The 16263-nt window shown below is 30.9% G+C and overlaps 2 protein-coding genes across 5 annotated transcripts in view; one reads left to right on the forward strand and one right to left on the reverse strand.

Moving 5' to 3' along the window:
- Positions 1-15230, reverse strand: part of LOC120346043 (rho-associated protein kinase 2-like) — a 37326-nt gene extending 22096 nt beyond the window's left edge. For all 3 annotated transcript variants that reach the window (XM_039415677.2, XM_078115493.1, XM_039415676.2), the window contains exons 1-12: positions 14934-15230; positions 10482-10563; positions 10072-10232; positions 9305-9558; positions 6681-6765; positions 6067-6180; positions 5448-5617; positions 4814-4905; positions 2839-2998; positions 1383-1461; positions 806-897; positions 234-405 (exon numbers count right to left, since the gene is read on the reverse strand). In XM_039415677.2, coding sequence (XP_039271611.2) covers positions 234-405; positions 806-897; positions 1383-1461; positions 2839-2998; positions 4814-4905; positions 5448-5617; positions 6067-6180; positions 6681-6765; positions 9305-9558; positions 10072-10232; positions 10482-10563; positions 14934-15044 — 1572 coding nt within the window. In that variant the 5' untranslated portion in view covers positions 15045-15230. The remainder of the gene's footprint in view (positions 1-233; positions 406-805; positions 898-1382; positions 1462-2838; positions 2999-4813; positions 4906-5447; positions 5618-6066; positions 6181-6680; positions 6766-9304; positions 9559-10071; positions 10233-10481; positions 10564-14933) is intronic.
- Positions 10624-16263, forward strand: part of LOC120346332 (transcription initiation factor TFIID subunit 1-like) — a 92239-nt gene continuing 86599 nt past the window's right edge. For both annotated transcript variants that reach the window (XR_013477671.1, XM_078115492.1), the window contains exon 1: positions 10624-10806. The gene's annotated coding sequence lies outside the window, so the exon portion shown is untranslated. The remainder of the gene's footprint in view (positions 10807-16263) is intronic.

Raw genomic sequence — 16263 nt, forward strand, 5'->3', positions numbered from 1 at the left:
CCAGGGCCTTGTTAAGAGCAAACATCATTTGTGATCAATATCTTGATTAGATCAACCAACAGGTAACGCAGAAATGTCAGCCAGAACTGGGCTGCTTAGTAATTATGTGTGCACCTTCTCAAGTGAAGCTGATTTTATAATATTTAGGGTTTACTAGATTACTTGTACTAATTCATGTTGATAATCTTAATAAATCAAACAGTTTTAATTAACTATTTTTAAATGAAACACACTTTTCTTCTTTTCTCTGATTCCATTTCACTTTTCATTTGAGATTCCTGTTGTCTATGTTGCAGCATTGTCTTTTCTCTCTCCATCTGTCTCATTTCTTTTTCTATGTTTCTTCTGCTTTCACGTTCTGCCTCCAGATCTCGAGCGGCCGAATCGAACTTAGCATTGAGTTGCCTGTGAAATTAATTGAATTTTGAACATACGAAATTATTACTTTGAACACAGGAAAAGTTTAAAAAATTCAAACTTATTAATAATAAACCATAGAACCATTGTTGCTGTAAGGTTCTATCAGATTCTGAGCTATTCAAACTGAATTAGTCTCTGGCGACAAAGTGACAAAAAGTACAACTCTTGAGCCGAGCTATGTGAGGAAAACTTGGATGATTACTGGAAATTTTTATTCTGTTGTTAATTTCGACTAGGACCTCTGAATTTTAGTCTGAAGTTAGGGATCTTCCTTCACAATAGACAAAACAACAAACTCACAATTTTGAATTAACAATCCTTTTCAGAATTTTGCTAATGCAAAACATAATGCATGATATAATGACATAAAAACTACTAAGCATACTTGAATTTATTTTGTATTCCATCTTTATCTTTTGTTTCATGATGTAAAACGTGTTCAAGTTCTTTGACCCTGTTTCTCAACATATCCAATTCCTAAAAAAATTTCAAAATTAAAAAAAAAAATATTTGGTATTTCATTACAATGTTTCTACATAGAAACTTTGTAGAAATTTTTAAATCTCAATTACTGTCATAAGATTTTGCTGCTAATATAACTGGATATCACTCCATCATTAAATACCGCTTATGGGAATTTTTTTTAAATTCCTTGCAGATTCAACGGTCAATTTTATGAATTTAATGAATAATTGATCTACAATCACTTAAAATGAGTATAACCTGATGTATCACAATTGGACAGAAGAGAATCTTTTTTTCAACTAGTAGTAGAAGTAAAACTATGTAAAATGGGCAATCCAAAAATAACTCAATATTCTAAGAAGTATAAGAATATGTATCTGTGACACACTAATGATAAGTGCAGTTGTTTTCAATTCAAAGATTTTATCGTCCATGTGTACCAAATAGATAGGTTTGATATTATTGTATTATGATAGAAATAGCTTCCACTGTCTTACCTCATTAGATACAACTCCACCATTTGGAATATCAGCCACATTAGCACCAGCACCACCTCCAGAGCTTCCCATTTTAAACCTGAAAAATTTCATCAAAAGTTTTAACAAAAAGTACTAATGCCTTGACATATTCAATTTAGTTCTTGTAAATATAGAATTACCATAGTTTAGTCAGTCGTATTTGAGGAATAAATAAATAAAAAATATGTAAGCTAACAAATAAAAAGGTATTGATTCTTCATATATCAGTTGATAATATAACGAGAATATCGGTCTGAGACCGAAGACTTATCGATCGAAAGTTAGGGAATCCCAAAAACAGCGCTCTCACTCCATAGTGACACCTTGTGTCCCATCACTAATTAATTAATAACTCGCTAAATATACGACATAATTCATCAAAATCAATAGGCTTCTGGTCCGACATATGATGAATGCACATGCAAAATCTGGAGCAGATTCAATCTCGCTTTCATGAGATATCGCGTGCATCTAACAGACAGACAGACAGACAAATACCTATCAACAGACAAATACCTATCAACATACTTACCGATTAAAATCGATAAGTAATCAAGTTTTACGCACAGTTCAATAATATAGTTTAGGTGTAAAAATTGTCAAATGTTAGATTCAATAATGTGGGCAATATACAATCTATGGTTTAAATCCCATGCCTCACACCTCACCCAGGGTGTCATAAACTGGCCGAACGAACCAAAAAGATTCTAGTCGTTTCAAAAGGTCCATGTACATTTGAACCCACGTTCATTTGAACTCACGACAATTACACCCGCATACTATTGCACCTATGGAAATTTTTTTTCTTTTGCGGATATTTGAACCCATACTAACCCTAACTCATGGGTTTTCGCACCCGCATATAGATTGAACCCGCGGATATACACATGGGTTCAAATGTACGGTCACCGTTACAAAATACAGTAGCTCTTTATACTGTATATCAGGCTGCTTAGTGCTTATACAGAGATTTCTGCAATGTGAAAAAAGCAAAACGTTGAATAAAAAACTATTCAAGGAAAATCTTATTTTTATTAGGCTATTAATAAAATAGTGCCTATTTTATCCAGAATTTGCCGCACAACATTAAATAAGTTTCAAATCAAAGACTATCTAGTATCCATTGTCCAATACTATTGTAATACATACCTATTTCGGTACTCCGTATGTGTACCAGGTTAGGACAAAATTTCATTCCGATTTTCCTTATTTTAGTTTTTTTTCGAGTTCGGGGACTGTTTGTGTTAGCTAAGTGAATATACCCTGCCTATAGGTTTCAGTCCCTTTACACAACTTGATGTAACGTAGGCGAACAAAATTAGTTACCTCCATATTGGTACACATACTTCTGGAGCGCCCCTATTTTAATGTCAATCATCTTGCAATGAGTGATTATTTCTTAATTTGCTATTTTTTATTTATCTCTCTAACTTACATGGTATCGGCAGAATAAGTGAATCCAATAAACGGGAGATGATTTCCAGTGAAAGCTTTTGGTGTTGGGAAAATTTCTTCATCTCCTTTGTCATCATCAATATCATCAAAATTTCTTGTATCTGTATCTCCGCTCAACTCAGGTACTACTGGGGCAACAGCTGAAAGAATAATAACTTTTGTTAAAAAAAATCTGCTGGAAGCAAGGCCACACGCATTCGTTCGAAGAACTCTTGAGCGTAGTTAAATGGCCGACCACTAAGGTACCGAAAGCCACAGAAAATTTATAGAATTAAGCATTACAAATTAATAAAGACCTAAAACGATTGTTAAACGTATATTTTAACAATTATGCTACTTCAGAATACAAGGGTAAAGACATTGAATTTGGTTAAAATAATGCTGCATTAAAAAAAAGAGTACATACAGGTATGTAATTTCACGTTTGACGAAGTATATGTTGACTTGAAACACAATATATTCTATGAACTTGCAAGCAGGCAGGGTTTTTAAAATAATTGAGTTTATATCATAGTTGAAATAAAAAATACTATTGAGAAAGAGTATATATAGACATTTTAATAATCAAAGTTATTGTTTTTTCATGCAGTTTGCCGCCATGTCGCATGGAATCATGATTTATGACACATGCACTTGATACACATCATAAATGATTCAAACATAAGTAAATGTCATTATTACAGTGTACAGTAGATCTATATAGATCTTCTGAACCTAACTACTAGGGCTAATAGAAATTTTTCATTCATGTATCAATAACACCAGTGAGTTTTTGCCTTTCAGTGAAATCACAGTGCTTTTGCCTTTCGGTAAGTGTGTATTAAGTTGGTTGGAATCTTTGGCATAGATGAGGACAAAAAAATAAAAACTGTTTAATTTTCAATCGATGCATTGTTTGATAGTATGTGCATGTTAAATGATCAGTTTCAAAGTATATTTTATATGACCATGTTTTGTTGATAGTTGAGATTATTCGAACCATATTCCTTATTATTTTAAATTGAAATTCAATTTATTGGTGATCATTGATTACATAAAGAAACACATTTCAATGATCACTATAATTTCAGCTGTTCGCCAGCTTAATTAAGCCATCTATGCCTTAAGCAACACTATAATCTAGTGCCTCATGTAAATTTCCTTGTGCCACACCATAGGAATATGATATTAAGGCAAAATCCCATCCCTGCATAAAGTGCAATATAGTGGAAAACCCATTGCGAAGTAGCAGCCCAGTATTCATCATCAATCACAGATGTGCATCAGAGCGAAACGAAAACGTAGCAAAAATGTGGCAATGAATCAAAAAAGTAAACAAGAAAATTTGCGAATGAGAGCGTTTTATAATCATAATTTGAGCTGGTCAACGGCAAAAATTCATGAACTTAATATTTTGGTCCAGGGTTGCAAACAAATATGGCAATCAATTCACACACAAATCATAGGGCAGTAAAAGGCAAAAATCACAGGCTCTAAGATGCTTATACAAAAATAACAGATAATAATTGCATCAGCATTCAGCGCAGTGAGAGAGGATTCAATTTCTGTGATCCATAATCATTTAATTAATATCAAAACAATATAGGAAAAAGAGAAATGTTGTTGAAATTGAACCGATAGAAATTCCTTCATTAATAAACAAATTGGTATTTAAATACACCTGAAAATTGTCCGGCAAAACAAAGAAAACAAAGCCAGAATCCAAACTAAAACACATAAAGAACATATTCAGCGATTGGCATTGCACCAAAGAATAACCAAAGTAAAAAAAGGTGGAATACGAAAAATATCAAAAACAATATCAATTTTTATGCTTCGTCAACCAGAATATAACTAAACCAGGATACAGGAATTAACATAAACAATTTAAGTATTAAAAAATTTATATAGAATGCATCAAAATGTGTGTAGATAATGACAACTGTTTTTGCATTGAAAAATTTTAGTAAATATACCTTGGCGTATATTATCAAATGTCCATTGATCGTTCTTAAAAAAGGGATGTTTTTTGATATCTTCAACACCTTTTCTACCAAGTCGACGGTCACTGTGAAAAAAATAAGCTCAATGGTAATCATACATAAATTAGAAATATAAGAAAAACAAAATATAGTACCGGGTGAGAGTAGAGCGCACTGTTTAATAAGATTTCTCCAAAACTTCAATTTATGACTTAGAGTGTTTCTGTTCTCATTCGGCAAAATAAATTGAATTCTTAATAATATAACACTTAACAATACTGATGATAAAGCCATTATGCCACTGGGATCGTGCATATCTACTCTGAAACAATTAAAAGTACTGTAAAAAGTACAATAAAATTACAGTATAAGTTATGATAAACTGTCCTAATATTTCGTATAAGGTAGAATCCTAGCCACAGCAAAACGGTGTTCGTTCGATGAAATTGATGAAATAAAATATGACTTATATCCATACTTTGCTGCACAATGCACTAAATTTGCATACATACCTAATAAACCTATTGAGGATTATATCAACTATTCACATTAAAGAATCCCATTCAAGCAACAGTATATACCGTGAATAAAAATATAATTTTGGGGTTTACAAAACCAATTCATGTACCTGTCTGTGAGAAATCCGCATATTAATTTCTTAGCATGATCCGACATGCTGACGTCATCAGGAAAACTCAATGAATTTTTGTGATCCATAATTTTCCCGTAAGTTCCGACAAGAGAATCGGCATAGAATGGGGTGTCACCAACAAGCATTTCATAAAGAAAAACCCCAACCTAACCAAATAAGAAAAGCGAGATTAGTTTCATATATCAGAACAAGTATTTTAAATGTCCCCAAAAATAATAATTGATCATGGACAAAATAATGGAGCAATATGGCAATTGGGTACATTGAGCTAGATTAATAAAATAATATTTTAAGGTACAATATTACAAAATTTGTTCTTCTGGGTGAATGGTGTATAAACATGTCAAATATATAAAATAAATGCTTAGATTGTATGTGAAGTATGCTGCATTTTGTTTTATGTTGTGTATACCCTATACTGGCGAATTTTTTTCATTTGTATTCTGTAATATTCTAAATGCTATACGATCCATTTTATCGTTTAAAAAAAACTATGATTATACACTGATAAAAAAATGAAAAGCAGATTCTTAGAAGATACATATAAATAATTTATTGAAAAACAAGAATCCGGGTCAATCGTGCAATCACTTACCGACCACCAATCGCATTCACGACCATAGTAACCTTTACCACCTTGTGATTGCAATACTTCAGGTGAAATATAATCAGGAGTGCCAACGGCTGTGTCAGAACGCACCATGCCCTCCTAGAAAACAAAAATAAGGGACTAGTCATAACACAATATTGATGTACTCTAATATTTCAACTGAAGATATTTGATGAATAAAGATAAAATAAATAATGATCATTGAGAGACTGAAATCATTGAAATTTATGATTCAATTATTTCATCATTACAGGTTAGTTCACCTTTTCACTAGGAAACATTTGAAGTAAGACTGGGGTAGTTTCACAAACAATTACTTGCATAAAAATTGACAATAGCTGTTAGTGAAGATGTTTCAAGAATTTAGTTATAATAAAATTAGTAAAAAATTCCAAATAAAAAAATATTTGAATTATACTTTTGCTGGAAAATCAAAGTTCATATCACTCATTTTTTGCCAAATTCGATTCATTAAGAATATTCAAAATTGATATTCTGAACAAAATTTTAAAATAAACAACTATGCAGACACAAATATCCCTAATTCCAATAAAGAATTCAATTTACTGCAGGTGTTTGAATAGTAATTATTCATTTACCTTGTCCATACTCATGCAAGTTCCAAAATCAGCAAGTTTTAAATGTCCTTGAGCATCCAGTAACATATTGTCAGGTTTTACATCCCTGTTGAATAAAAAAGTAAGTAAATTTATTACCAAAAGAAACGTGGTTAATTAAGGATACATATTGAGTGCTAGATTTATAGACAAATATAAAAAGTTACCATGCAATCCAATTAACAATAAAAACTGTTTTTCCTTCATTTACTGAAATAATTGTATGGATGACAGCATACCAACCACAAACACAAATATTTTAAATTTGTAAAATTTTTGCTTATTGGTGATCAATTTGCTGACAATGAAACAAGATAATAGGACAAGTTCCATAAACTAATAAGCATTATAATCCACAATAAATCGAATACATTCAAGATTGTATGCATTCAATTTAGTAATATAAGAAAATTTAGGTCAGTTTTATTTGTCATTTTAATCAAGTACTATCTGATGATCAAGATAAAAAAAATAGATTTCACTTAAATCAGGCAAGGCAAAAACAGAAAATCAATAATAACAACGATTAATTTATTTTTAACAAAACTAAATTCATCGTTCATTTACTATAAATTTTTATTGATTTATGCCTCTCTTGAAAATGACCCAATTTAGAATGTCACAATACTTTATATTCCAAAATATTAGTACGAAGTGTATTTAGAAAAGTTGAATTATTTTAATTTAGCCACCGTAAGTACAAGCATGAAATAACTTGAATTGTACTTGGAATGTAATTATATCACAAGATATATAACTAACAATAGGACAATATTGAACAACACATCTGGTATGAGTCTATTTGTAGTTCACGGTTGAATATTGACAATTTCTATCAGAAAAGCAGATAGTTGCTAATTAGTAAATTCACATCACATTAAGAAGAACAAATTATAAATAAAATATTATTGATAATATCATAATGCAGTCTGAATACAATCAAACTAATTAATTTCGTAATTTAAGTTATCCTAATAAGTATATACAAAAACTATTTCACGTTTTTGAATTATATATTTCCTGACACAATCCAGAACATTATATTTATGAAGCATGATTTGACTTAAAGATTGATTATTATTGGCAATGTGCCAAGCCAAGCTATGATGAGTGTTCATAAATTCCGGTTACAATTTCAAAATAGTGGTATGAAGTCAGTTCTTAATATATCTTATTAACCAGGTTTGTTTTATTTCAATCAGTTATTTAGTTTTTTAACTTACTATTTTATACACCTTTATTTATGCCGACCATCATTTGCACGGAGCATGTTAAAGTTCTTTTACCTATTTTAATACAGGCTTCATGAACTCTCTACATCACCAAATAAATGCCCGGAATTGGGTTTTATGGAAACAACTGTCAAAGAACCCTTAATATGAGCCTTAGATCTATTAATAGGCAATTTCCACCATACCCAATACTTTTAATTACCAATATTATGGTTCCATATCGCAATAAAATATCATAATGATTTGAAAGTTGGATTACGTCATGCAGTAATACGTATAAACTTCCCATAGGACACACAACGTTGTAACAAGACTATTTATTATACATGCAATATACAATATCGGGCACGATGGACTAAATAATCAGCAGCTTTATGTTAGCCACAACAGTGGAGAAGTCATCAATATTGAATGAAACAGAAAACTGGCCAGTTTTTCAACTGGCAATATCTATTGTACAATTTTGTTTTAATAAATGTACTCAAGTGACTAAAACAAATAATAAATTTTATAATAAACTACAATGTTTGTGATTGTCGACTGGTCTTCAATAACGAATGTTTTTAAAAAATTATATATTACACAATTGAACTACCGGTACATTATGAATGGTATTAAATATAAATAACAGATTATAGTATATTATATTCAGAGTCCCTCCTTTACCATATGATTCAAAAATGAGATTGCATGAAACAAAAATGATTTGTTATATCACTGCTAACCTGATGACTAAAAATAAATACTGGTAATATAAAATACAAATAGAACATTTAAAAAAAAGTTATAGACCGAACTTTAAAGACAGTTTATCCATAGGATGTGATATTCCCTATTCAAATCACAAAAATGTTGTATTAGAAATACCAGAGTTGGCTAAATTTCACCAATACCACCCTAAGAACAATTTGGAATAGTGGAGAATGTTACTATCGATGAAGTTGCAGAATATTTGATAACATTTTCCTTCAGTAAAGTATATTCAAGTTTGTTATTTAAAAAAAACATACTCCCATATGCCATATCACATCAGGTGAATTAAATACAGCAAAATGTATGAAAACATTCTGATGTGTGGTATTAAAGGGGGATAGGTGTTGCACAAGTCTAATATATATAAAATATATATATACAAGAATCAATTCGTAAAGTTTTTATGCGGAAATATCAGAAAAAAACGGGTACTCCTGTAGTGTGTGTACCAGATTAAGGCTATGCCTTAATAATTTTATTCCGATTTTCCTTATTTTAGTTCTATTACGAGTCTGGGACTGTCTGTGTTAGTCAAGTGAATATGAAATAGACAATATGAATATAGACTCTCTCCGTTATGAGTCGTCAGTAAAAAAAAGCTTAATTAGTTAGATAACTTGCCTGTGAATGAATCCCATATTGTGTATTGATTCAAGGGCAAGAACGACTTCAGCTGTGTAAAATTTTGCCCATTGTTCAGGCACATCATAATTAGACATGAGATTGACCAGATCTCCACCAGGCATAAACTCCATTACCATATAGAGGTATTTATTGTCTTGAAATGAATACTGCAAACGCACGATCCAATCCGTGTTGGCGTGTGCCATAATGTCTCTTTCCTCCCAGAAGAAAGCAGATTCTGATCTTTTGATCTATGGAGCATTATAAAAGGAATATACCGAAACAAAAAATTATATAGATGATTGTCCATAAATTTAGATAAAACCAAAGTGGAAGAATGTCATATTTACACACAAACACAATTCACACACAATTTGGACACGAAATGCCGATAAAACTGCGAAACTTTCTCAAATATAGTAAGCTAAAATTAGAATGTGTGGTTCAACATGATAATCAGAGCAGTCATAACAATTGTGTTGCCAAGTACTTTCCATGATAACAATGCCAATATTTTATGTGGTAAGGTTCATGTCACTTGAATAAACATATTTTACCAAATGAAGATTTTATTATTAAGAAATAAATATACCGCAAAGCAATAGTAGGATATACATTGTATTTAAACACAATTGTTTCCATATTTTTCAAGTGTTTTATAATTATCCATGAATAAGACTGATCAAAAACAAACAAGGGTATAATTTAACAAACTCCATTATCGACATGCGTTCTTGAATAACTTCACCAATGACACAACTCACCATTTCAAATTTGCTCAATAACTTCATGGCATAAACTTTAGAAGTGGGTTTGTAACGAACGAGTTGAACTTCACCAAAAGCTCCTCGACCGATTGTCTTAACTACTGTGAAATCAGAAGCTCTCATCCTTATTTCATAAATTTTCTTAACAGGATGTGCGTCTGGAAATATAAAAGTTTTTTTTGTTGAAATGACTCTCACTTTGTACTCTCATCCGCAAAGCAATACAAATGAGAATAAGACACTTGACTCATTTATACAGAACTTGACATTTATGGAAAATATATTCATAACAGATTGCTGAAAAGGATAGTCTTTTTATTCAGCATTTATTTTGTCAAAGTTGGATCAAAGTTTTCCAAACGGATCTAATGCTCATAACTAAATGATTAGTTGAATTAAATACTTACATCTATTTAAAAAATTTTCCACATTCTTGTTCCTTCTCAAAGCAGGAGTGTCTAGATCCGTAACCAATGCAACGATGCCATCCTATGAAAACAAATTGAAAAATTAGAATGAATATCAAATACAATTATCAGTATAGGAGATAAAATATCCAGTTGACTACGTTAGTGAATTTGTCATATGGCATTTTGCCTAAAATAGTTTGACTTGGATTATCGTGTTGTTGCACAATATTTACTACCAATAGGCAATAGTGCATACCATTTTTTGCATTGTGTATAATGTTGTTTTTCCATCTAGCTGATTGGAGAATTTGGTTGTATTAAGGTTGTGTGATGATTACTTTCAATAGTTAAAACTGAATTAAACCCAGTTGGTTATGCTTCTTATGTGAATTTTGTATTTACAAGAATTTGGTTATGTGTAAAATACCAGTTAATCAGACCTTCAACAATGAGAAACAGCAAACTCCACAGAAAACTATGCAAATTCACTTATATAAAGAGAAAGACAATCCCACAAGAAAAAACTATAGCACAGAAGTATAATATATTAAGATATAGTAAGATAATATATTGTAAGTTTCAACTACAAGCATAATACTGATTTGATACCATGCCAAACCATGGATCATTTAAGCTAAAACCAGAAAATTATCGACAAATTCTGTAACATTTATACTGAAATTTTCAGCGATTTCATTTTTGATAGGATTGACACGTTATGTAGCCTATATTCAGAAAAGTGGTTGTTTATTTTAAGGCTTAATCAGATAATTATTACTGGTATTTATAGTAGAACCATGTAAAAAAAAAGACAAACCACAACATACTATTTTTAAAATAAGTTTGTAAAGTATTACTATTTTGTGTGTCAAAAGCTCTGATCTAGAAGGTTTTTTAATACTATTTCTAAAACATATATATATATATATATATATATAAATACAGGATCTCAAGTTGAAATAAAGTGGCTCAAAACGGGCAAAAACGCAAACTTCAAAAAGAAAGAAGTATAATGATACAAGCATATATTTACATTGCCATTGAACAACAACAAGTTGTTAACAGGTGTGCATGAATACCACAAACAGGTTAAAATAATTTAGAAAATGTATTAAACTAACTGTCGTTTCAGTGCAATAAATATATTATAATAACCCTAGCTTGTGGTTAGAAAGTATAATCCATAATATTTTTTTGAATATGTTACTGTTGGTCATTATATAAACTCCATAGTAAAGTATCATAGCAGTTCCTAAGTCATAAAGAAGGTCTCAACATCAAATTGAAAGATAAAATGTATGGCTTACATTGCATTAATAATTCATTATAATTGTGACTTTGTTTATAATAGAAAACAATACTAATAATTCCTTTTTTGAATAAGAAACTGGAAGAACTATCAAACAAACTACCATAGTTCAACTGGTATACAAACTGTTTTATTTAATACAAATTATCCAATGTTAGGTTAATACTTTATTGTATGAAATATGAATAATTGAATTTGAAAAATAAAACTAAACTAGAGAAATTAATATAAGAATGCAGTTTCAATGACCTATAGCCAGCTAAACATATACCAATTATTTAGTCCAAAATAGGATTGAAAAAATATAAGTCTTGTTGTATCAGCTATATCTTGTCAAAGGAAGGCATACCGAAACAACTTTACAATCAAAAATTAACATTTGAATAATTGGAAAAATCATCAGTATACCAGTATCAGGTAGTTTTATTTGGCAGAGTCACTTATTTTAAATGAAAAAGCCTTGAAATATTTTAGGATTTATAGCTATATTGTTACCAATTACTATCAACTATGTAGTAAAACCGGGTTCAATCTCATGCTCCATATTACATTTATAACAAAAATTTTCATTTGGCATTTTAAAAATTCACGGTTCAAAATTTGAAATAAAAATTGAAACAAAGCCCAAGTTCTGAGCCTAAGGACAACTAAATTATTCTGATTAACACCATAAAATTACAAAGAATTGATTGTGGAATTTGATCTCACTGCATAATTTAGTATGACATGAGCACTCAATTCATCACCTGTAGTAAAGCTGGACAATGACGTAATTGTGTGCCTTATATGCTTGAATAAATACATGTAGTCGAAAGTCAAATAAGTCTACAGCCAATATTAATAGATAAACCGTGCTGAATACTGTCATAATGGTCTTGGTAAGAATAGCATTATATAGTGTTGTACCTTTTTATTGTATATAACACAACAAATACCAGACTTCTTACTATTTGGTTTTTGTGGAATGTTATAATAAAAGCTAAAATATGTATGTTTGTTGATTCTGTATTTGCAAAATAGCATGAATATCATCATTTCAATGAATCTATGCATTATTTTAAATGATATTTATTTCTTTTATTTTTTAGAAAATTTACTTATTTCCAGTAAAAAACAATGTACTTTAGTGTCTCATCAACACATAGTCAATTGAGAAGCAAATAATTCATAAAACTCATTATTATAAAATCAGATGCATCAAGAATTCCACTGTATAGGTAATCTCCATTGGAACACTCAGTTGAAGATTATAACAACCATTAATCCCCAAATTGACATATTCCAAATTAAATCAATTTTCAATGATATACTATAAACCTACACACACTTAATCATTGGCATCAATTCGAGATGCCTTTGTGTGAATACCCATCAATTATCAATCAAAACTTCAATGATTAAGCACTTAAAAAGAAATGTTGTTTTTGAATGCAATAAATTTTTGATTCTGTGCTGAATACCAAAACCTTAAAATGCAGTCTGATATAATAGTCTACAAAAATACATGCCACATTTACTCATGCTAAGTTCCTACAAAGCAAAGTAGGCCAATTAAACTTTGTTTTATTTGGTTAATTATGGCACAAAGGAGGAATGGTAAAACTCTGTACAAAACAAACTGCTGTGAACTTTCAACTAGAGGTAACAATAAATAATAATAAAATGGAGAATATGAATAGAAGTACAATTAACATTGCGAACAAACTTGGAGGGTATTTGAGAATACAAAACTTTTCAAATGGCATGCATGAGCATAATTCCCTATACTGCTATTGGTCAAATCACAAAAACAATACTGTTGTGGACTGTGGTGGGTACCAGGATATGTTTGCTTGTTTCACCAAATTGACACGTAATCGTGAGTTTTCTATGCTTATTTACATGAAGTAAATCTGAAGTTTGTAACTCAAAGTATCCTTTCCCTATGTCCAATCCCTTATCAAAGAAAGTACAAATGTGACATGAGGTAAAGTATTGTGTGTATTAAAACACGAAACAGAGATGCAAATCATCTATTCACACAAAATTTCAATTGACCGAATTAATGAATTATGTCTAGACTGGATTCGGTCATAACTACCTTAACATTATGATATGTCTTCACTTTCTCTAACTATGGACCTTTCCCCGACCTTTGACCCCCGGAAAATTCTTCCTATACTTTACCATTGCAAAATTTTCGGGGCTATTTTAGGAGTGCTTTTGCGAGTTGGCGCATGTAAAATGGGGTATGTGTTTCAAACCATCCTTATGATTCATCGCATACAACAATCTGTTTTTTAAAAGTACCGGTAAAGAATTTCAGGCTAGTCTATCACAGCTATTTCTACACTAATTTTTATTACTGCAATTAAATTGAAACTCCTAGGAAGACAGAGTGATCATTGAATTATCGGATTTATATTTGAGTTTCCGAAACACAACTGAAAACTAACGAATAAAGTTCAGAAACGCGAAAACGAGGTAATGTTTACAACCACGCTTGAAAATCTGTCTGAGTGAGAAAAGTGTCTGAGCGGATGCGAAAAGGGGGCATTGTTACGTCACTTTTTGCATCTTGCTGATTGGCCAATGTCACGAAGTAAACAAGGAAGTCTATGCTCGGGGAAAGGTCCATAGAATAGAACTTCTTTAAATTTACAAATGCCACATATTAATTATTAACCCTATTAATATAACAATATTATGTATGCACATGTGTAATGCTTTCCTATAACTGCACAAATATGCTATACGCAAATATTCATTTTATCTTCTGAAACATTTCATTGAAAAAATGGTAATAACAGCAACAACTATAAGAACACCAAGTTTTAGTGTTAGAGTCAGATCGTACAAAAGGTTTATCTTCGAAATGAGACAACTGTAGCTGGATTGTAGATGCATACATATACAAAAATGTAAATCTTTGATTCGTTGGTTTCTAACTCAAAATTGAATTAAATAGAAATGAGGTCAGGTCAGTTATGAAATTCTGAAACCAGAAAGGGCAAGCGAACTAAAACTGAAAACTGCCTGTCAATTATTAAGTAATACACAAACATTTTATTTTATAATAACATACAATACAAACATAATGCTGTAATTAGGATATGTCAAATTTAAAATAAAAATAATACAAAAACAGTTAGTTATCTTACCAACAGTGCATCAACACTCAGTTTCGAATTTTCTTTTGCCACCATATTGTACAACTCCCTTTGCCTCTGATCAAAGTCAGCTTTCGCCATACTGCCGACTTTTCGCACCATCAAAAAGAAAAATGAATTGCCTATTGGCTTTGTTAATCCAACTTTAAGGAACGTCAACGAGATCTTTTCATATTAATAAGAGAACGATGTCAAGTTCCTTTTGAAATTCAATACGCTATCCTATTGTCGTCAAAAAAAAGTGAACAAGAGGCTGCAACTTACATTATATCATAGTAATCAGAGATCTGTATATTATGAAAATAATGGAGATACAATCGTGAGAGACGATAAAAAGGCAGAAAATGAGAGTGGACCAATCATGGAAATAGAGTACACACATATCCGAAAGTTGAATCAAAATTACAGCTGCCATTCAAATTTTACATACTTGCTTCTCAAAGAACTAAGGATAAAGAAATGACCAGGCATTTTATATGAAATTACATTGCACATCGTACACTACAGCACATCACTACGTCGGATTCTATTTATAATGAAAAATTCCATAAAAAGACATTCAGATTTATTTATTACTTATTTTGACACTGTTTTTATCTACTTTAGCACACTACTTCGCAGTTGTTTACGTTATTTAAATTATTGGTTTGCTTTAAAACTTCTTGTGTGAATAAATCCGAAACGATAAACACAGCCCAATCCAGCAATCATTTTCGTTTCGGCGTAAACAGTTATAAATTGAAACCCACCGCATCTACAGTTTGTTTGTTACACAAGTTAGATGCCCAAACGATAACACGTTCGTGTTTTTATCTTTTTTATAATATGTTTATGCGTGTGATATGGATAAACAGGCACATGTATTTCCACATGTTTTAAATCTTCCTAGAGATTTTGCCTGTTTTCCTGATTTTCCCATTATTCTGTATCCTGGTCATTATTTGCTCCGTGTATGTTTTTTGGGGAAATTAAAATAAAGTTATTAATATATATTATTATTGATATATTGATAGCCTACCTCACAGAAAAAAAAACGATAAAAACTTTGTGTTAATATAGAATAACGCATACTGCTGTACTGAGGCATTTTCCCAATCCTAGCGACTGAATGGATATCACTTATTTCTAAACATAAAATTTATCAAGCATTGAACTGCAGGATGAGAGCATGACTACTGGAATATGACACTAACCCTAATGCAGTTGACTTTAGGCTGCAACTTCAGACCTTCGAAGACCAGGTGATATATAGACTATAAATTTGTAGATAGACCTCACGCTAAGGCAGTAAGGTCTTAAAGAGGCACCAAATAATCTTTAT

This window comes from Styela clava, chromosome 8, assembly GCF_964204865.1.
Source record: "Styela clava chromosome 8, kaStyClav1.hap1.2, whole genome shotgun sequence".
Taxonomy (NCBI): Eukaryota; Metazoa; Chordata; class Ascidiacea; order Stolidobranchia; family Styelidae; genus Styela; species Styela clava.